This window comes from Chroicocephalus ridibundus, chromosome 3 (assembly GCF_963924245.1).
Source record: "Chroicocephalus ridibundus chromosome 3, bChrRid1.1, whole genome shotgun sequence".
Taxonomy (NCBI): Eukaryota; Metazoa; Chordata; class Aves; order Charadriiformes; family Laridae; genus Chroicocephalus; species Chroicocephalus ridibundus.
Window position 1 is genome coordinate 71,304,035 of NC_086286.1, and position 22,990 is coordinate 71,327,024.

General features: G+C 38.2%; 1 protein-coding gene across 1 annotated transcript in view; it reads right to left on the bottom strand.

Annotated features, from left to right (window-relative positions):
- Window positions 1-7,788: 7,788 nt before the first annotated feature.
- RNF217 (ring finger protein 217) overlaps window positions 7,789-22,990 on the bottom strand; it is a 70,183-nt gene continuing 54,981 nt past the window's right edge. Inside the window, exons 5-6 of the mRNA XM_063329684.1 lie at window positions 19,328-19,399; window positions 7,789-17,194 (exon numbers count right to left, since the gene is read on the bottom strand). Of these exons, the coding sequence (XP_063185754.1) occupies window positions 17,121-17,194; window positions 19,328-19,399 (146 nt within the window). The 3' untranslated portion in view covers window positions 7,789-17,120. The remainder of the gene's footprint in view (window positions 17,195-19,327; window positions 19,400-22,990) is intronic.

A 22,990-nucleotide genomic window follows, 5' to 3' on the forward strand; every position in this document is an offset into this window, starting at 1 on the left:
AACTCTGCACAATAAAATGCAGACTATGCATCTGGCTAAAATCTATTTTGAAAACATAATTATAGTCCATTATTTTGCAAAAATCTTTCGAAGATATATGCTTTTACCACCCATTTTTTTCAAGCAGTTCTTTCCCCTTTAAAATATGAGTTTGGGCAGCATTCTTCAAACAGATAAGGCTGACGCTAGGCTCCCAAGTACACGGCACCTTCTCAAAAATACCTCGCATCCATCAAATCCACTGAGGCTGGTCATATAGTGACCCTATCTCATTTCAGTGCATTTCTGAACAGTACTCCAGTGATTATGTCTACTCCGGTTTAGTTTTCTGTTCATGAGCAAAGAGCACAATATTCTTATTCAGTGAAATGGCTCCATTTTTTTCCTTTTCATTACATGCAAAACGTCTCATAAAAATGCCTTAATTTGATTTAGAATAACGAATACGCTTGATGTGCTGTTCTTCTACTGGGTGATTTTTAACGTACGTTAACTCCTGCACAAATTCATTAAGTGCCTGGTTACAGAAAAGCGTGTCATACAATATTACTTAAACATGATGTAAACCACTAACACACAATAAATCTAATGTCAATCTCTGAACCCACTTGATCATTTCCTTTTTCTGGCACGGTGGGCTGTCAATAAAATAGGTGGGCACGAACATGAGAGATTTAGCAGAATGAAGTGCTTTGTCTCCTAAGGCTTCATATCTTTGCCAACATAACCAGACTGAATAAGAAAGCTTTTTCCATATATACAATGAAATATTAGGGTTTTGAAAGCAAACTCTTTACTGGTTTTAGTGTCCACCTAGGCAAGGAGACAGACTTTGGTGGACTGCATGGCTCCTGCTGAATGAAAATTTTGTGGATACTTGTCTACCAGGCCAAAACGACAGGCAAGGTTATAGTCAACTACTCATTCCACTACCACCAGGAGGGAAAGGAACGTGTGGGTAAGCACTTGCTTCTAGACTGGTATTCCAAAAAAGCAAATACAGGGATTTTTCCTAGATAAAGTAACTTTACTCCAGAACAGAATGGCCGTAAGAACCGTAACTATCACAGCATAACTGCTCTGTTTTAGCTAGGCTGGTCTATTGCTTTGTCCTGAGTTTAAAAGTCCCTAGTTTCTATCTCTGGCTGGTTCTTTTAATTAGAGCAAGGCCTTAACTGACCACAATTGGGTGAGATAGCTGAAAACTGTCTCTTTCGCCAATGTGGGAAAATTTGTTATGATAGTAGAAAAATAATTTTAAGAAAGTTGAATAATACATATTGGTAAGATTAATTGTAGCATTTAAGTTTACGACAACAGAAATACTCCAGGAGAAAAAATGGTGAAGGCAGACCCCTTAATACATTTGACATCACTTTTGGTATAGTCTTTACTTGCATATTTAATTATTACTTGCACACAATAGCTGTATACAGATGTTTACCTGTACGCTGATACAGAGCACAACACCATAGGTAACCCAAGTGCTCAGGTATCTTTGCAGATCAATGCCTTATTCATCCAGAAGTCCCTGCTTCTGACCTACATAAAATGATACACTGAATGATGAAAACACACAGTTAAGCATAGCGGGAGAGCGGTAACTTGAAACTGTTTTAACAGGTTCTTGGAATTTGACAGCATCTTTTTAAAACAGCTTCTTTTAATTCAGAAAAAAAACCAAAACACCACGATTCTGAAATATCGAAGGCAGAGCATTTACAGAATAAACCTAGTCAATGGAGTTATTTACAATTAATAAATTCAAATGACTGAGAAAAAGTTATCTGGAGATTTTGAATCATTTGTGCAGTTTCAGAAATGATCGATGGCTCAAGATCCGTGGCTTTTTTAGTCTGCAAAACAGTGACGACTGAAAGTTAACTTTGTTAAGTAATTTCTCATTTGTTATATATATGTCACATTTTTTTAAACTTAAAACTAAAGAAAATCTAGTTTTATTTAATAAAAAATGGAAAGCAACAGAATTCATTAGCAGTTTCTCTTTGATATCCTTCTCTGGCAATTGTTTGGCTGGTGACACACACAGCACCACAAAGGAATTAGAAAATTCCAGTTCCGGGAAATTTTTGCTGGAGATTCTTGACATAGTCAGACTTGCTGCTTGAAGAAATAGTCTCCATAGCCGGGGAAGATCAGGTTTAAACTATCCGTAGCTTTCAACTTCTATTCCTAGCTCCAGAATTTATTCTGTGTTTGCCTATGTAACTCTTCTCCTCATCTTTATAAATTTTCATACCCCCTGCTTGTAGCAGTATCCAACACACAGCTGGCACACTTTCAATCATCTACTTACCAGTGCTGTGCTTTAATACTAAGGTTCAAAAAATGAAATCTCGCACTGAAGTTAAAGGGAGGACTTTACATACGCACATGTGAAAATCTGCACTTTATTCTGGGATTCTACAGCAATGAGGCTTATAGCACCACATTGCATAGTGGCCTCAAGTAACGATGTTCAAAGATGTCAGGTTCCTATACAATTTTTGAAAATCAGTACCTGGACAAGAGTGACTAAAGTAGAAGTGCTCCAGTTGGGAAAAAAAGTGAAGCACCAGGTCACCATTACCTGGTGGGAGGCCAGCCAGCCTGCCAGCCCCGAAAATTGGTCTGGCAACCAGGACAGCTCTAGCAAATGATCAACTGGTACCTACATACTTCAGAAAAAGGCAGATTGTGTGCTACTTCCTGCTGAGCTACAGAGGAGGAGAAGGCATCAGACAAGAATTTAGCGAACATAGGGCAGAACTGGAGCTATTTAATGGGAAGGAGTGTGCTCATATAGGATGCACTAGGTGAAAACAGGTTATGGTGGAGGAGCACAGAAAATAAATCCACAAGAAACCAGACTTTGTTAATCTTCCTTTCCATGGAACAACTAATTTTAAACATTTTAAGCCTTAACAAACACAGGAACTGGCAGAAACAACGACTGGACTCTGCTTTTCATCAGAGAGTTCTGTTAAGGTTTTCAAGTACATCAATCTAACATTGATGTCTCTAACCTAAAAAACAACATAAAATTCTCACCAGATGTGCCTTCACAACAGTCATTTTCCTTTCTTGCTAATCGTATGTTGTCATCTTTACAAATTCAAAACATTTTCTTGGTTCTAATTTCACTTTTCAATATACATGTTCACATCCACAGCAATCTCACAGTTCCTTGTTCTTATCTTAAAGATAGCGGGTAATAATTATATAAAAAGGCAATTACTGAAATAAATACATACATTTCCACACTGGAATGTAGATAACTCAGTGCCAAAGAATGCCATGGAGATAAGCAAATTAGCAAAATAATAATAATAAAGAATATTGTACATGGACAAGAAACCAGGCAGCACTTAAAATTATTTTGCTGTAATTCTTTTGTTCTGTAATGTGACAAACCAGCAAGGAATGATTAATGCTATTAGTTTGCTGTTGTTATCTATCTATGCATATATAGGCCATATTTATATATATTATTACATTATAGTATATAAATTATTGTTATGTATTACATAGCTATTTTAAAAAATTAAGAGAGCAAAAGCTTTCACACCATAGTAATACAATCACGCATATGCACCATATACTGCATCATGTGAATGTATTCTTCTAAAATCCACGTGTTGCAGCTTAGGAGCTATTTTAGCTAACTTCACAGCAGACCGAGAAACTCTGTGCTGAAGGATGCCCTTTTTTTCATATCCACATAGTGCTCTGAAAAGATGACAGTCCGAAACACAATACCCGGTAATGCATTACCCTTTTGCCTATTGACAGGAGGAGGTTCCGCACCTTCTTCCAGCAGCAAGGCTGGGATGTGCAGGGCTCTGCTATGACTCGGCTGGACCCACCGCCCAGGGGGAGCAGGAGCCCTGCGCACACACACCGAGTCCAGGGCTCCGTCCACACACCCCACGCTTACCCCTCAAGCAGCTGGGGAAAACGGCAGCTCAGGACAGGTTGCCACAACCAAAGCAATCACTGCAGCTCACACTCAGCCGCCTTTTCCAGAGCACTCCTCATCCGCCGGGCTGTCAGCTGAAGGGATAGCTTTGGCAGAGACAGCTGCTCCATTTGTCCCCCATCAGGCTGACCGGGGATCCCCACGTGGGTTGGTTTCTACGAGGTACAATTCTGACAATCATGTTTAGTCCTTGAATGCTCATTTGTGGGAGAGGAAAAGTCAGCCTTTCTCCAGCTTGTCTCCTTTTTACTGCTACGTGAAAGATAACATCACTACGTTCATTTCTCAGGTGAAGACACAAAATAGCTAATTCAAGATTACAATAAATAAATAAACGATAGATAAATGGAGACTATATGTTGCCTGTAATCCAAGTAAACTGTTTTTTAAAATTAGCGTCATAAGAGGAGTGGTCTCATAAAGCACTTGCTGTAAAGGAGTTTGAGAAAAAGGCAGCAGCAGATACTGAAGGTCCGAAACATTGAAGGTGTTATTGGAAAGCTCTGCTGAATTAATGTTTGTTTGATTTGGCAAAGGTTTTGCCACTGCCCCTCTATTATTAGCTTGGACTTGTCCATCACCTCATAAGAGTCAGATGAAATTAAGATGAAGCTGCATTTTTGAAATAATTTTTGATAAATAATAAACATACGGTCAAACTAAGGGTTAAATTAGACATTGTAAGTGAAGAAGTTAAAACCAAAACGGGTTGGGGGAAGTTGTGAGAGGCCAGGATGGCGGGTGGGTGCTGATTGGGCCCACACGCTGCATCCTCCTCGCAGTGCCCTCTCCCAGACAAACAACTTCTGCTCCACAGAGTCGTTCTGGTGCGATGCACCGACGACTTGAGCCTGCCATCGCTTTCAGTTGACAGGATACCAGCTAAGAGACCCTGCAGCTCAGCTGTTAAGCAGGAAGCACCAAGCACAGAACAGCTAGAGGCAACCACTTTGACCATGGGCTGGCCCCAGCAGAGAAGCCATTATCCTCGCCAGCTCCTCTGCACCCCAGGAAGCTGCCTGTCACGGGTATCATTGCTAAAACCCACCCTCAGCGAGGCTTCAGACTTGATGCCACCCCTCACTAACCAACGCATTCATACGGATTCCTAAAAAAAAAAACAAAAACCAAACAACAAAAAAGAGCCTTCCAAGAAAGAAGCTAGGTGGAAATCAGGTTGAGGCAAGAACATTGCTCAGATCAGGCGGAACAAAATTAGGTGATGGTGAGAATAGCACACAACAAAGGGAACAGGTTTGCACCACTTCTCAACTTTGCAAATCCGCATCTTACCTATCAGCATCTGCACCTCAGGAGAAGTGGGGTAGTGTCTTCTACAGCCAAATAGGATGGGAGAGGCCATCTTCCCCCATCCCCAATGGATCACTGCTGGGATCTACTATGACGTTCTCCCTACCTAGCAACCTTCAATAAAGAGGATGACCTAGAAATACTGGCATAGAATGATGCTTCAGGAGCCTGTCTCGGACAGTAAGCAAAAATGGATGTCTGGGGAAAGATGCAAGATACAGCAAAAAAATACGCCCATCTACTACTGTCTAGGCCTCCGAACATTTTTGACTCGAAGACTTCCTGAGCCACACAGGGCACCTATACACCTGGTGCCTTGCCACAGATATCTCTACTGTAAAACGTTCTAATTTCCCTTCAGCCCTCAGCATCTACAATGTCCTTCAGCAGGAGATTCCACCAGTCTTTTCCTGTTTGCATAAAGATTCCCCCTTTTTTTGGTAGAGCTCCCACTAGCCTCATTTGATGTTCCCTGGTCCATCATCTCTTCAGATAAAAGAATACTCGGTCTCTACTTTGTCTTATCTGCATCATTCAAATATAGAGACCTTCGTCACAAACACGATAACCTTTACGTATCAGTCATACCATTCCCATGCTGAAGAGTCTTCCTCTATTTTGTTGTTTGTTGTCCAAAAAAACATTCATTTCATCATTGTTACTAGCTCTCATCTTTACCGTTCTGGGTAACTATCCATCATCATTTGTTACTCCATCGCTTACCTTTTTCTCTTCACATCATTTGCAAATACATTCAAGAGCAAAGTCCAAGCACGGATCTCTGCAGAGTTTGACTGGCTTCCTCCCTTCACTGCAAAAGATATTTACTCCAACTGTTTTGTATCTTCCAGTCACACAATGTCCACGTTGTCCATGTGAGATCCTCTGTCTTAGATCATGTCTACTTAGTTTCATTTGAGGCTACCGTAAGGAATTCCAACAAAGATTTCTAAAAATGCAAACAGACTATATAAACAAGGTGACTTGCTGACCTGACAAATAAACTTTGTGGTTGGTAAGGCAAGAAGACTCATTTATAAAAGCCACACTGACTTTTCCAAAGTGTGACAGCTTTACCCACGTGGCTGCTAATTCTAATTCTGTTCTCATTAGCCAGTATTTCACATATCCCACTGTCCAACAGATTAGCGTCTCATTTTGTGGCTGAAGCCAAACTACTATGGAAACACACAAGAAATTCAAATATTCATTCATAAATTTTGGAGTGTTAATTTTTTTAATTATTAATGGTTAAATATAATTTCTTATAAGCAGAAACAAATGCATAAATGATTTAGGGAAAACACCTATCTTCATTTCCTATAATCACTATTTCAAGTACCCACAAAAGCACATGTCAATGATCTGAAGGGAGGAACCTAAAGGTTGTGGTTATGTATCTGTAATCCCCGTGGAGCACATTAGTGCTATTTACTCAGAGAAATACCACGTTTATAATCAAAGTCTGCTTTTCTGTCTTTCATGAAAGAGTTTGAGATTGCAAGTGAGAAGTTCGCCTTTAACTTCAGTTTCAGCTTTAGGGATATTGATTTCTTTGGCCTCCTGACCGTTCTTCCACTGCTGCAGGCTGCACGCTAGAATTCCCGCAGATAAGGAACCTCTGGTATGATGCCCTTGACATTTGGTTGCAAATCCTGACTGTTTTGGAGGGGGCTGGGGCGAGGGCTGAAAGGTTTGTCCTTGACCAGCGGCACCTAGCGCAGACCTCAAGATTTTGCTGCATATTTCACCGCAGTGAACTGTTTTTCAGCGTTATTTCCTACGGAAAGAAACTGTAGGCGAGCGTGCTACCCTGTCTGCCTGTGCATGAACATGCAAATGCAACTTCACAATTAGCCATAGAATTTAAAAATCCCCAACACATCAGACAAAACATTCCATCAATATTGTCAGTTCACAAAGTATGGACACTGAAAACAGTTTCTTTCCAGAGAAAGAGGCACCTGGATGAATTAACGGATTACATATTTCAAATTTACAGCTAGAGACAGCCTTCTCTACAAACTGTCTTTGGAAGAGTTGGAGCTTCAGGAAGTAGTCTGACAAGGGAATGGGAAAATTGGATCCCAGCGCATTTTCCATTTTGTATTGGGTTATTTTAAGCTAACATTTTAACATTTCACGAGAAGGTAAAATTTTGTGTTGCATATTAGGATGCTTTTAAAACTGAACGTAGTAGCCCAGAAATTACACCATATGGCAGGGAGTATTTTTAAATAAAAATATTCATCATAGGAAACTGGCTTTTTACATCTGGTTTAATTTTCAGTGTCAAAGCAGTTAAAGACTGAAGTGACTGTAATACAGTGTTTGTGAACACAAAGATTCTGAAGTTTAAATCATTCAGCAGGATTTTTTTTGGATTGCGTAAGAATCATAAAAAAGATCACAGATTTAAAAGCAAGACTCCTTGAAGACGGTCAACTATCATGCATGCATGTAACTGTTTAAAGAAAAAGAGTTAAACATTCAGACAAGTTTTCTTTTTCTTTTTCAAAACTTTATTAGGTAGACGTTACTAGATGACATTGTAAAACCCCTTGTGTGCAAGTGAACGAATCCCACAATTCATTAAATCCACAACATCCCCCTATTTCTGCATATTGATTCTAAGACAGGTGGAGTGCATTCAAACGCTACTTTACATTCTTCCATTTCGTCATGGGGAAGCACTTTTTCAGTCTGTTGGTTAACAGGGGCTTGGGATATCAGTGTTAAGTGAAAGGAATGCCTTTAAAGGAAACGAAATACCGTAAGTTTTGACTTACGAACTTCACTCTCAATACAGACACCAGATTCATCGCAAAGTCTTTTAAATTAAACTGCCTACCATGAATGTGATTGTATTTAGCAAAGTGAAGCAGTACAGAGACATACCTACTACTGAATACTAGTGAGGTAACATTTTGAAAATAAAACTGTTAAAAAATTCACTTACTTTCAAAAGGTCCTGTCCAGCAGGACAAACATTGGCAGAACACCTTCCCTTGTATCCATGCATGTACATGTGCATATATAACCTGTGTCTATTATAGCTTTTTAAAGAACATGATTTTAGTTTTACATTCATCAGGACAAGGTTAAAAAAAAATAATCAGGTATTACTATGATAGATTCAACAGAAAACTTCAGTGAACCGTCTCTAGGCCTCCTAAATTAAAAGGCACTCTGAAGAGGGTAGCAAGAAATAATCCTTACAAAACATCGACACAAACTAAAGCAGCCACAAAGGTAGCACTCAACGGTGATTACTGGTATACATTTAAAATACCAACTTGAAGATGGATTCTTTGTAAAATATTGCCCAAGACTAACAAATATTTTTGTCAAGTTATTACAGCATGAAGACCATTGTTGCAAAACTATGCAGCAACAACAACAACAAAAAAATAGTTATCAGCTAAACGCAAGAGAAAGATAATGGAAAAGCCTTATCAGCATTTTGGTTGTGCGCCTGCTGGTTGTAGGAGAAAAAAAATGTCATTTAAGGAAGTAACTTTTAAAAATAAACAGTAACTCCTAAGATTGAAGAAGTATTTTGATATATGGTGCCTCCTATTCAATGGGTTATAGAATGACTTAGTAAACGCCTAAAAACTGGAGGTAATACTGAAATAGAAGATATTAAGATATCTGTAAGAGGGATAATTCTCTTATAATTTATTGCAGTATGTCTCTAAATCAAATTCCCTATCACTAAAAACTTCAGGCATGCAAGCTGAATCCTGATTAAACACTCATGTGTGATGCTTCATGAAAAAAAATAACGCTGCAAGTGACAGTTATTACTAATTAAGAACTCGGGGCGGGGGGCAGAGAGGAAGCCTTTCCTACAGTTCTGGAAATATATAACTTCAATATTTTTATATATAACTTTATATAACTTCAGTATTTTTTTAAAGATCGTTTCTAACAGAAGTTCATCTAATTCAAGATAATTTTAGACAAGTAGCTTATTTTTGGCACCTGACTTTCAATAGATGGACAAAAGTGGGAGCAATATTAGTAAGAAAAAACAGGTCCTTCGGAAAATCTATTTCAGAAAAGGTAAGATTTCTGCTGTCTTCTGGGAAAGGAAGTAATCCCAGAAAAAGAAATAAACCCTACAGTATCCATTTTGAAGCTATCTGAAGAGCGTAAAATGAATACTAGTTTTTCAGATCATACCTCTGACCATGCAATGAAGGGCTGGGCAGAGATCCCAGAGCTGCTCCACCAAGCTTGTTTGACGGCCCCCCCCCCGAGGAATTACCAATTGATATTAATAAGATATGTTAGTTCAAGTTGGATTGCACTGAAATGCTGTTAAACTGCTCTAAGTCCCAACCTAGCTAGAGCGCACCTCTGTGCACCACGGTCCTCAGGGCTTCCGTCTTCACGCATTAGTGCCAACAGGGCCCATTTGAGCCCTGGAGTTCGAGGGTACACACACCACTGGCTGGCGTCTAACCTAACTTCAGCTGAATTCTCTTCTCCAAAAAGTTGCATTGCTTTAAGTGGTTTCAAACTCCTAGGTGGTTATGCTGGAAGACCAAACCCATTCTGACAACACATATAAGATACATTTCTGCAGAAGACTGAAAGAAAAGATGGGAAGAGGAGTGAACAGCTAGTTAAAAAAAAACCCAAACCCTCAGAAATGGGATCATCAGAATTAAAATAGGCATGCCAGATTATTTTTATAATTTGCAAAAACATAACTTCTTCACTAACGTAACATTTTTCAACTTTCTGAGCAAACCGGTATTGGTTACTTTGGCTTAACATGTCTGTCTGTAGGAGTCCACGTAACAGAAATCCCCATATTGCTCTATGGAGGAGAATGAACACCTTTCATTTGTTTCAAGCAATAAGGCACTTACACATTTAAAATTTCTCATAATACAAAACACACTGAATACCGGAATTCAAGCATTGATTACACTGGTATTGCCTACCTCCAGTTTTTATAACTTCTTAGTCACCAAATATACTACAGAAAGTTCTAATCACTGATGCATCTAGTTTGAATATAGCTCCAACGTGGAGTTAGAAATTGCTTTTTTAATGAATCCACAGTGTTTTGGCCAGCACTTTAGTTGTGCCAAAAGCCTGTATACTAAAAAGGATGTGATCTGTCATCTCACTACCCTCACCTCCTGCCACTCAAATTAACCCTATTTTAAAAGGAATTCTTTACCTTAAAATATGTAAAAGAAAAGAAATGGGGTCAGGGGAAGATTTCTCACTGAACTGTCATGGAATTAAAATAAAGTTCAGCTTGGACAACCTCCTCAGAAACAGAGATCACGTTTTCTTTTTCAAAGCACCTATTATCCTCATCTCTGCCATAGTCTAAAGAATTAACAAATACCTTAAAAAGTTATCTGGACTCGGATGGTTAGTTACGTAACGAAGACTGTGCTGTTTAATCATATTTAAAAAAATGCAAAATTAAAAGCCCTGAAGAAAAAACAGATTTCAGCATTTTGCATTTAAGTAATTTAAATACAACAGAATTAATCTTTTGCTGGTGTAGCTCAGCAAAGCATTACTGAAATGACTTCTTATGAGATCACATTTTCTAGGTCCAATTTCATCTTCAGTCATTTTCACAAGTCATTTTGAAATTATGAAATGTGGAAGGAAAAGAAGAAATAAAGTGTATAACAAATGGAAATATGGTAAACATTTTATTATAAGATCGTAAACATAGTGAAATGTAAATCTACCCCTGTCCTTGCAATTTCTGGACACGAAGCAGCAGAATGCAAATGTGATATGAAGAACTCTTAAGAGTGCATTTTTATACAAAGAGATCATCCATGACTAAAGACTGAATCCATCTGCTTACCCAGAACTTGCATAAGGCATGAAAGTGTTTCTTGCCTGCATCAGCACTTTTATAGGACAGGTTTAAAATATCCGAACAGCTTGGTTGGATTCTGTAAGTAGGTTTTCCTCCTAAAAGAGGTAAATGTGGCATCGTATTAGTAGCATGATGCTCAGTGACAGCAGGTTAAAATTTCAACAATACTGTTTTCATTCTGACAAGTTTTCAACAAGATAAACACTGAATGGGGTTACCGTGCAACCGTGTTTAAGCAGGTATGTGCAATATCCATGCTTATTGTAAAAATATAAAATATTTTTACACAATAAATTTCTCTTCTGACTCTGATCCATCCAAAACACTTCAGACTAATTTTTCAAGTTTTGATAAACCAAACAAGCTCCAAAAAGGCTTTCTTTTGCACAATACACCTTTTTTTTAATAAAATAATTGCTATTATAACTACTCCTTTTTTTAAAAAGAACATATATTTGGAAATAAACAGCTGGAATTATGCTGAGAAATTTGTGTGTTTCTTTTTTACTAGGGAGTAAATAATTAAAGCTTATTACACATTTTTACCTTTGAAATCAGAGCATGTACCTGAAGATCAGTTTTCATTTCCCTACCTTATGGTATTTCACCATCAGGCTCAGAGGAGCATCAGTGATTAATTGTCTAATATAAGCAATGGAGAGGGAACGTATAGATCCTGAGCCCTTCTGCACAGAATGATAAGGAAGAACCAGCCAGGAAGGGACAGTCCTGTGTAACTGCAACAAGCTGCACTTGTTACTTTTATTAAGAAAGAAATTTGGGGATGTTGTGTTATAGCTTGAGCAGTACTTAAATGAAAAGACTGCTTGTCCTGCAGTTGAATCAAGGCTCAGCTGGTCTTTACGTAACAGTAGCAAGACAAGCCACCAAATGTATCAGCAACATAACTTTTTAAATACCGTGTGCCCTCTTTTTCAAGTTTATGTAAGTCCAGAAAATATTGAACAGCTGTAATTCCCATTCTTACACTGTGCTACACTGTTACACTGAAGAAAGCAGAATTTTAAGATACGTTATTTAACACTGCCTAAGGATGTTCTTTCTAACTTTATTGGTGACTCAAAGCACTGAGGTGGTCTCTTTATTATATTCAAAACTAGTATTCCTTCCCCTGACAATTTGCTCTAATAAGAATGTTGTTTGGATATTCTTCCCTACTCCCCGGCCTCTCCTGGACTCATTAAACAGCACCAGGATCACCCTGCGAGTGAGAGGACCAGCTCCATAGTAGTTTGCACTTCTTCAGAAGCGAACCAGATTTTCAAGTTGCTGCACAATGGCTCTCAACACGCTTCCACATATATTTATCAAAGTACCTGGGGCCAAACTCCATGTTGGCATAAAAATGGGTACAACTTCTCTGGTTTAATGGGGCTATGGCTGATGTCAGGAATGGAGCTGGCCCACTGCAACTATAATGCTGCAAAATTAAATTAAGAGATTATCTCTGCCATAATTTCCTCAGGTAGGATTCTTTCCATCAGCAAAATCAGAGATCTAATATATATTGTAAGAGTAACAGTAATCCATGGTTCTGATCCACAACTTGGACCTACCCAATTATAATACCAAGCATTATGAATGATGCAAGCCTTGCTCAAGAAATGAAACCCCACAACTAAATTTTGAAAAACTCAAGAGTAGATGTCAAACTATATGGCCATTGAATATGAAACAGTTTGTCAGACCTAACCAGCAGGAGAAACCATTCTATCACTGGAGAAAATTTGTATCCTCTGACAGAATTACTGCCCTACCTACAGACCATTTAACATCTCACGAGCTACGTCAGTCTTTGGAAAAGCAGAAAGCCCCTTGGCTAAAAAGAATACCTGATAGTGATCCAAAACATCTTCTAGTCAAATTGGCAATAGTCCCTGCAAATTAATATTTTTAATAAAGCAAAACTTCACGTTGATCAAACTTCAGAACCAATAAACAGATGTAAATAAAAAAAACCCAAACCCTAACATACCAGGAAGAGTTATGAAGTCAGCATTAGTACAATCAAAATCCTTCCTTCCTTACACATTCGCACTGCCCCAAAGGAAGATAACAGATCACTCAAAGTGCACTGTATTTTAATGACATCTGAAAGATATGAATATGCTGTTTGTTATAGAGGAGGTGAGAACTGAAGAGTAGCAGATTTATTTGTATGGAACTAAAACCGATGGGTCAACTACAGCTAAGGCTACTCAGAATTGTATCTTGCTTATATTCTTACTTGGTTTCTTCTTCTCACTGGCTAATAGATTGACACAAGGAAAAGCACAACTATTTTCCAGTTGAAGCTCCTGGATAAGCTCTGCAAATACACCTAACGATGCTCTGAAAGCAGACTCATCCTGCCACTCACATGCTTGAGCAGCCCTGAAACTTGACCCAATTAATGAAATACAACTAATTACTCTTAGTGGAGAAAGGGAAAGCAGCTCCCCGGGCCTCCCCAGCGGGCGCAGGACGGGGCACACACAGCGCAGCGCTGCTGGGAGGGTGCCTGCAAGGAGACCTGAGCGCCTGGGCAAATCCACTGCCAGGCAAGCCGGAAATAGAAAGCTAACGTAGAATGGATTTAAGCATTTCCTAGTCTGAATACAGGTATCGCTAAGGAACAGCTTTGCACGAGGATAAATAATCTTAAATATTAAATGTGGTGAAAGCAATCCTGATAATCAGCATACAGTAGCATGAAATCTGCCTTAGCAGGTTAATTCAGCTGCCTGATGAAGTCTTCTGGTAATAAAGATGGACTAGAACCGTCTGATGGTTCTTTAGAACACAGTTACAAAAAACAAAACACATTTACATAATGAAAGAAAAACAACCTTGAATTTCCTTAAAACAAAGTTCATTCCACTTCTTTCAAACTGATAAATTAACTCTTGTAAAACAAATGACTTCGATGTATGTAAGATTTCCTATGATATGAGAAGAGCTGTTTAAAAGCTAACATTTCATTGAATGAAGTTTTGTACCAAACTTCTTTTCATATTTCAGTTGGTTATGTTACATAATATTGATGAAAAACTGTATTCAAGTGGGAATATTTTTATATGGATGGAAAAAGACTTCCATACCCCTACTCTGCCTGGCTCTTGAAAATTTTTCCTGTTCTACAGAAAAGCAAAAGCAAGTATTATTGTCATTCCCTTTTTTTCCCCCCCTTACAGAGAAAGCAAGATTAGACTCACTTGTCTTTACAAGGTCAAAGATGCCTTGTTTTGCTATGTGTAGAAAATGAAGAACCATTTCCCTTTGATTTAATCTGTTCCGATATAACCAAAATGGCCTAGATGAAATGATAGTGTCGGAGTTGAGATGTGTGTTCCTTTCCTCCACCCACAATGACATGCTTTCTGAATATAAATAAGTGCAGATCTATTATCTTCCCTTTTATGCTCTTTATTCTAGCACCTTAATTTCAGATCTTACTGAACTCCCATCAGAAACTGAAAATGGCAAACATGGCAGAGTGAAAACAGCTACAAAGACTGTAAGAATATCCCACATATTTAGAAAGAACCAGGAAAAGAAAGGAAATTAATCCACTGTATAGTTAATTACAGATAATCTCAAGTACTAAAATATTCTCAAGTGGAATAGTTTGACACCATATTACAGACTGCATTGCAAACCCAGATCGCTCGCTCTCTCTGAGGTCTGAAGGTTTTTCTAAATAATACAAAAATATCTTCATTATTTGACATTTAAAGAAAGGAATAAAAATCCCTGAGTAAGCCAAAAAGACAACTGATATGTACAGCCTCAGAAAACACACTCAAAAACTAGACCGATTTTAAGGCAGCTTCCAACCTCTGACAGAACACAAATAGAAAACTGATGTGTCACAGAAGAAATCTAATTAACAGGTGGATTTGCATTGATAATAGGCTTTGAACTTTACTTCTAAATGTCATTGTTTCCCTGCTTAATTTGCAAATCTTAGAAAGGTACTCTTTCTACTGTTACGACGACAGGGCCAACATGCCCTTAAATTCAAATGGAAATATTAAGTACTTGTTGACTACTATGGTGTGCTTGTACACACTGTTTCAACAAGAAAAAAAACCCCCAAGAAAACAAAACCAGAAGCTGACAGAAAATAAGCATACTAGCCAACTATGGTAAGTTGATATTTCTGTTTCCAGGTAAACAAAATTCAGCAGTTTCTTCCACTGAGGTTTTGAAGTCAAAGCAAAGTATCTTGTAACAACAGTATTACGTTGACGGGTGGAATACTATTTACTTAAAAATTACAACTAGATTTAGACTTAGTAACAATTTTCAAAGAACGTGGTGCAAAGTACATCCTCTCAAATCATATGCTATTTGTGGGCCTAAATTCTGAAGTCTGTAGACTCTCTAGGACGTTGCCCATCTCCCTACTTCCCCCTCTCCCCATATATATATATATATACACACACATATGTATCTTCAAACACACGTACTGGAAAAAAAAAGTACCTTCACAGTACAAATTCAATCTTCTTCTCTTTAAGATCAGCTTGTATTTTTAAAGTATAAAGTAGATATTTCTCTTATTCAGTTCCTTTCTTTATTGTTTCAGTGTTCTGCTTACACAAATTTATTTTATTATCTTTTTTCTTTTAAGTTATATTTGTACGATAAATTTGGATTATAACTAAAAGTGAAAAAATTCTCAGTAGCTGATTCCTAACGCTGAATTACATTGCTGTTGTGGCGATGCGCTGAGAAAGAGGTCTGGTGGCAAACAGTGGTACTCTGAAGTTAGGAAAAAAGAGCAAGGATCGCTATTCTCTTCAGATCATCTCAGGAGGACAAACACTGGAAGCAGAGAATAAGAATGAAATGGTCTCATAAGAATTCACGACTCCTCCCCTTACCCAAAATCCACAGATTTTCCTCGTGAGACATCAGCGGATGCTCTAAGACTTATATAGCTGAACGAACAAACAAAACGTGCTTTTTAGGTTATAAAATTTCATCAAGTCAATCTTCACACAACTAGTGTGTAGCATGTGTATTATACGCCAAGTCCGAACAGAAAAGCAGGTTTCCAACTTCCCTGCAAACACATTTCCTTGTACGTTCTGCATCACACTTCAGGGACATCTTGGGACAGAACAGGCCACTGACACTTCTTTGTTATCTAAACCCTTTGAATTTTTTCTGTACTGGGAGAGTTTTAAAATGCTGTACTCTCTAACAAATCTGTCACCCCCCCCCCCAGTCGATATTAACAGACTGTCATAACTTAAATACTAAAGTGAAACCCATCAGCATATCTCTAAGTATCACGGAGCTTCAGTACTAAGGCTATTTCCCTCTGAGGCACTGCAGTTTGGCGGTGGCAATCTATACTCTTGCCCACTAGCAGGAGGACTCAGAAGATAACCAGCTGTCGTGCTCTCTGGCATGTGACGGGGTTTTGGTATGCTGAACAGAATGCTGTGTGATGGAAGTTATTTACAGAAGTAGTTTTTAATACCAAAAGTAGTATGCTCAGTATACAGTAAGAGTCCAAACACTTCGAAGCATTTCCCCCGTAAAGGCCGACGCTGAAGTTAAACGGAGCACATGTTAGCAGTTAAATGCTTTCTTCACAGGCCAAATCGGTAGTAGAGTTCTGGCTACAATACAGACTTTGATTGTCTAGTTCAGAAACTTAGACTCAAAAAAACCCCTCCAAAGTAATAATAATAAAAAAAAAACCAAACCCCAAAACATTTAAAAAGCAGCAGTCAGGGGGCCCATCTTGTTCAGAGTGCACCAGAGCAAAGAGGCTTTCTGGTCTGCAGTAGTGTTTTCGGCTGAGGGAAGATGGCAGGAGATCCCCCCCCCTTCTTCTTCCAGGGCGGTGGCTTTGATGCTGTTACCAGCACTGTATTGCTCTGTTGCACAAAGCGCGGATAGCCCTTGAAGGACCAGCTCAGTTCAGGCGAGTAAGGTCCATCCTTACCAGGGCATACCTGTCCGTGACCTTTTCCTCTGCTTTTTACAAAGGCAATAGATAGGAAACACAAATAAACCTGCCAAAAGAGAAAAGTAAGAAGAAAACAATAATTAAATGCCATCCTTTGTGCATGCATTGTGTTCTTTCAAGGTACGTAGAGGATTTAAATGCAGCTTTCCATGTCTCAAGAGGATTTGGACAAGCAGAAAAAAATACTAGTCTGCAACAGTCTCTTCGGTAATGCGTTAAGCTACACTTTCTGTCTACTTTACAACAAATGCCCACTCACCCTGCTCCTACTCATTAATTTGTCTCTGACAAATTAATTCCTGCACCATGCTGTTGTGTAAGATACAAACTTAAACTTTTGGCAATCGTTAGATCTAAATTCAAGGCTGATTTAACAAAACTAGTTCTCAACCAGTTTCACAGGCAATGGAGGCAGCATGTTATAGCTTTACTTTTTTCTTTTTTAAAGTAGTATTTATTTTTACAAACATCCTTATCTACTGTGAAGTAATACCAAATGTTTATCCTTGCCTGGGAAGGGAACTATTTATTCTTAAAAGTCTTTTGAGGGAAAGGAAGCCGTGAAAAGAAAAATAAATAAATCGGATTTATTCGAGTGAAAAATAGCTTGTCATGAGGTACTCTTTCAAACCCAAATAAGAAGCATCCGCTCCCTTCTCTTGCAATCAACTGACTGAAAACGGTGAAAGACTTCTTTTTCAGACACAACTACAGTAATAACATATAACAAAAGACTGCTACACTCACCAGTGTCCTGGCTTTGCTCAACAGCCTTGTAAATGGTGTAAAATAGTTCTTAGCTATGATAGTGAGATGACTTTAATAGTTGTGTTGGCAGTAAATATTGCTGTATTTACCCGAAACTTTCCCATAAATCATCAATGTTTTTGGAACTGCTCATAGACCTCTTCTTGATTGTATCTTACCTGGCCATACCTAGCACGGGACTTCAGTGGCTCACTGGGTATTATTACTATTACTGCTATTGTATTACTGCAAAACGCTCTTGATTTCAAATGTAAGCAAAAGAGTGGAGTTTTTCCATCATAAATCATACCAGGTTGCTAAGAAAAAATAAGCTTTACTGACATTAAGAAGTCTTTATTGCCTATATTTTTGGCATAAAAATGCCACTAAAAAGAATATAGATATCTTCAGTGAATCCAACTCAGAATATTGATACAGAAAAAAAATATGTATTTTTAGCCTAAATACTTAAATTAATAGCAATATTCCTTATTTAGACAGATGTAGTCTAGAAAAGCTGTAATGGTATTTTGGTTACGTACAATATTATTAATGTAACTATCCTGATAGGTTTTGGCTTTACTGTATCAAAATAAAGGTGCCACACACCAACATGCCTCAGGGCTGCGCACACACTGCAAATTTTCAACACAGTAAGTAGTTTGGTGAAGAGTTGTGAAGTAGCATGATCCCCGACTGACATATTACTGCCAACATAAATAGTGGATATGCACTTATATGAGTAAAATTATATATTTATAGCTACGGCTTATTTCATTTCTGTGGGAGCATTCAGTTCAGCCAGGCAAAGAGCAGATTTGCTAGAACAACTGCATCCACATTAACACCACTACATTAACAGAGTTTTGATACTCTATCAAATGAGTTCACAGTACCGGTTTTTGTGATGGAATCCAATTTGGCAGCCTACGCGCTGAATCAGATTTTGAGACTGACTCATCCCAATTTGCCACTTTATTGTTGGTGTTTTGCATCTTCAAGCTGGAGGGCTCTTGGGACTATGGCTAGTGCCCCAAAAATCTTGCCATGCACATGACCAAGAACTTAAAACTGTGATCCACGGGGGGGATTAAACGGAAGGTCTAAGTCAGCCTGTCCCCAGCACTATGTTAAGTTACGCTGGCCTTTTTACTCGTTTATCTATACTAGTTAAAGATTTTGGTTCAGAAAAGCCTTAACAACCAAATAATTGGGAAAAAAAAATAAAGCTAATTAGCATAAAATGCAAGTAAGAAAAATATTCTAAAGACTTTTGTTTTTTTTTTTAGAAAAAAGTCATGTGCTTTATACTAAAACGGTATCTATGAAATTTGTACTTTGTGTCCATCACTTCAAGATGAAAATACTGAGGTGTCATACTGGAAGTCACTGCAAAATCAGAATCAGGCTCATTTACATACAGAACTCTTACCTATTACAACAGCTATGGCTCCCAGTGCCAGTCCCAGAACCAGTATTAGGGGTGTAATGAGTAGTTTTCCAGCTGAAATGCAAAATGCATTAAACAATTTAAAGTTGGCATTTTATTTCTCCCTTTCCAACCATCCATAAATATTTCAATATCGGACTCCCAAAAGCTGGTGGGTTTTTTTGGTTTTCTTTTTTTGTTCGTTTTGGTTTGGTTTTTTTTTTTTTTTTTTTAAAATACTTTACCAGGATTGTTATTTGCACGTTCATCCTACAAAGCCAGCTAGGAGCTATCGCCACTCAGCCAGCTCCCTGCACACGCTTCTCTCTGCCCTCTTCACCCACCCCAATTCTCCGAGCACAGCTCATTTTGTACATTAACAGTTAGCTTGCATTCCCTTCTGTTTCCATTCTGGAATCCCTCCGGCATCAAAAGGAATGCGATAGCTATAAGACTACTATCATTTGGCTTCTCCGGAATCCTACTGTACAGCATCCACCCTGGAAAGCTGCCAAGCAAACCAGCGTCTCGGAGAGTTTAGGTTAGCTCAAGGAGATGAGACCATCACCTCTAAATACGCTTCTGCTTGCTTTAAAAGGCTAGGGTGAAGTCCTCGTGTACAGTTGTGATTTCAGTCTAAATCAAACCACAGCCAAGTCTATTTTGGATCAACATTTAAAAGAATATGTTGCTGCTCTCACATGAGTAAGGCAGCGAGGCCGTGCAGCACTCTGTCTAGAGCGTAAGACACTAAGAACAAATAAAACGTGCTCACATTCTTTACTTCCGACGAGTTTATCATACGTAGAAGTGCACAGAAGGAAGGCAGGGCTCCTTTTGAAACACTTAAGCTGAAACTCAACTTTTAATCTAAGTTATCTGTTTTGCGTTACGTGCTTTCAACTAAATGGCAGAACCTCCCTGGCTGTGTTGGCTGAGCGGCCGGGTCAAAGACATCACTTACCTCAGCTGTCTGAAAATGCAGCAGGGCAGGCATTTTTACTGATCCACCAGCAGTTTGATCAGGGATTTGAAATTAAGCAATTCTCTAAGTTAAGCATGGGTTTGAAAAATCACCTCTAGAAAGGGAGGAAAAGTGAGTTTGTTACCTCCCTCTTCCCTGCCCTTCCCTCTCTCAAGTCACTTGTATCAGATTTCAGTAAATGGATTACTTCATTCAATAATGATGCAAACCTCTCCATAACCTGAGCCACTAATTTGGGCAGCCTGAAGGAAAAATGAGATATTTTGGAAATATTTACAGCAGCTAAATGAATTGGTCCTTTTTATGCTCTGTTTTGATAGCTTTTAAATTTCATAGGAGTGCTGTGGGTGGGAAAGATTAATTCCTAGAAGAAAAAAATTGGCAAATATTATTGGTATTACTCTAGTTGCTAGGCATCCTAATGGTAAACCTTCTTGGGACTCCACTGCACTGCATTCTGTACACACCGAGCTTGTCGAATAAATTATTCGAGTGTAGACAGGAGAAGGAATGTAGAATGATGGAAAAACCTCAAGAAAACCTCAAAAAATAAGTGATTAAAAACATATACAAAATTACCAGAGCCTTTAATAATTTCGAAGTAAAGCTTTTAAAATATCGTTTTAAGGTATGAACTCTCTACTTTATTAATCACTATCTAATCAGAAAGTTAGAAAATTATGACGTTTGGTACCAAAATTGTTAAAAACCTTAAAACACTGAACTGGTGACTAAGTACAGAGAAACAGAGTCTGCAGAAAGGGCTAAGCTCACTTTTGACTGGAGTAATGTCTTTGCAGACACAAAGAATGGTTTCTAAGCTAATTCAGTTTAAGAACTTGTTTACTTACATTTGACTAACTCAGAGCTGAAATAAAGCATGAGTGAGTGTCTTTTTCCTTCTGCCTGTGAATATGAAGCTATGAGTACCGTATAGTTCCAAGATCTTATAGGATAAAATGACCTTTCATTGTCATGGGACAATAACTTCCTTTGGTTATCAATGCGTTCTTTCTAAAGATTAAACCTTAAAAACAAAACAAAATACCTTTTCTCCTTATATATCTACCACCTTTAAATCCTTTATCTTTCTTTACCTTTGTAAACTAAAATTAAGGAACAAGTTAACACAAGGCGCACAAGACTTGCATAAATTACCATCGGGTAACTTGTACCAACAGCAGCAATCACTGCAAAGCAGCAGATATGTACCTTCTACTCCAGTCATTTTTATCAGCATTGTATGAAACAATTGTAAATGCTCCCTTTTACATGTCTGAATTGAACATTACTTTAGATCCAATTCCAGTCTGACACACATTGTTTGTCAGAGCATGAAGGATTATGAGGCTCTCAATCATAGAGGGAATGGTGATACACCAAGAAATGCTGCTGAGATCAAGGACGTTTAGTGCAGGCACTAAACTTCCCAAAGATCCACTGTCTGTTAGCCCCGAGACTGCTAGCAGAGAGAGAAAATGTAAAACTTAAAACTTGCCCTAGAGCTGAATAAAATCTCATGTCATTAGTCCTTGTGTCACATGGTGAACTCAGCAATAGGTTATGATAGCCAGTCTAGTCACGTTCAAAGCTGGCTTTTAAAGATAACTTAAAAAGAAATGGTTGCAAATGGAACAAGCCTAAAAGGGAACCTTTTTAAAATTCTACTGAAATTAATGGTAAACGGTTTCTTTACTGAGTTACTCAGCATGAAGATTTAGACATCTGTGGCAATGTAATAACTGTATTTGCAGGTGTCTCAGAGGGGTTGCACTGCTTGCGATATAGAGAATGATGTTTTTCTGCAAAATGAGGAAACGTTTAGAGAAACATGAGGGAATATTTTCCCCTTGCATAACTTTGGGTTTGGTCATGGGTTTTAGGGTAATATATACAAAACCACATAAATCCTTAGAGAATTCTTTGCCATGTAAAAAATTAATATACTAGCTTTAGAAAACAAATTTAATCAGTAGCATATGAGAAATAAAAAGTTTTGTCTTCCAAGTCATTATATGTTTAAGCAACAGAGCCACTAAAAGTATCTACTTACAAATCAAAACAGTTATATCTATGTAGATTTAAGTTCTAATCCAAGATTGCATCTGTTTTTAAAGACTCCTACTAAGTGTATATCGGAGACTTTTTACAAATCAGACCGACTTAAATCCTAAAGTTGCTAATGAAGGTTGGATCCTAGAAATGCATGCTTCCTTCTGCAGTGCTCAAAGCCATGCACACAAAATGAATCTTGCACTCTGTCTTGGGACAGGAGTGCACATCAGTCCGATCTGAAAACAGACTTTCAGAAGCCTATTTGTAATGCTGTTTACTTTGCAAAAAAACTTCATTTGCTTTAATAGCATCATTACATGTTGTGTCCTGTTACATATCCATGAAGTAACTGGCAATTGACTTTGAATATAATTCACCCAACTGAATTCAAGTGGTACTTAAGTGGCATCTTAAGTACATTTAAGACAGCTGAACATGTTTTTCCTTTCCGTGCAATTCATCACTAACTCCAGTTACAACCAAACATCCTGCTTTCAATAACTTAGCCAAATAATTGCTAGGGGAATGAAATTTTTAAGTCCACTGGGACTGAAGGATAAAAGCCATTTCACCTTACCGTACTGGTCACAGACTAAGTTTCTCTAAAAAAATGGGCTGGCTAAAGA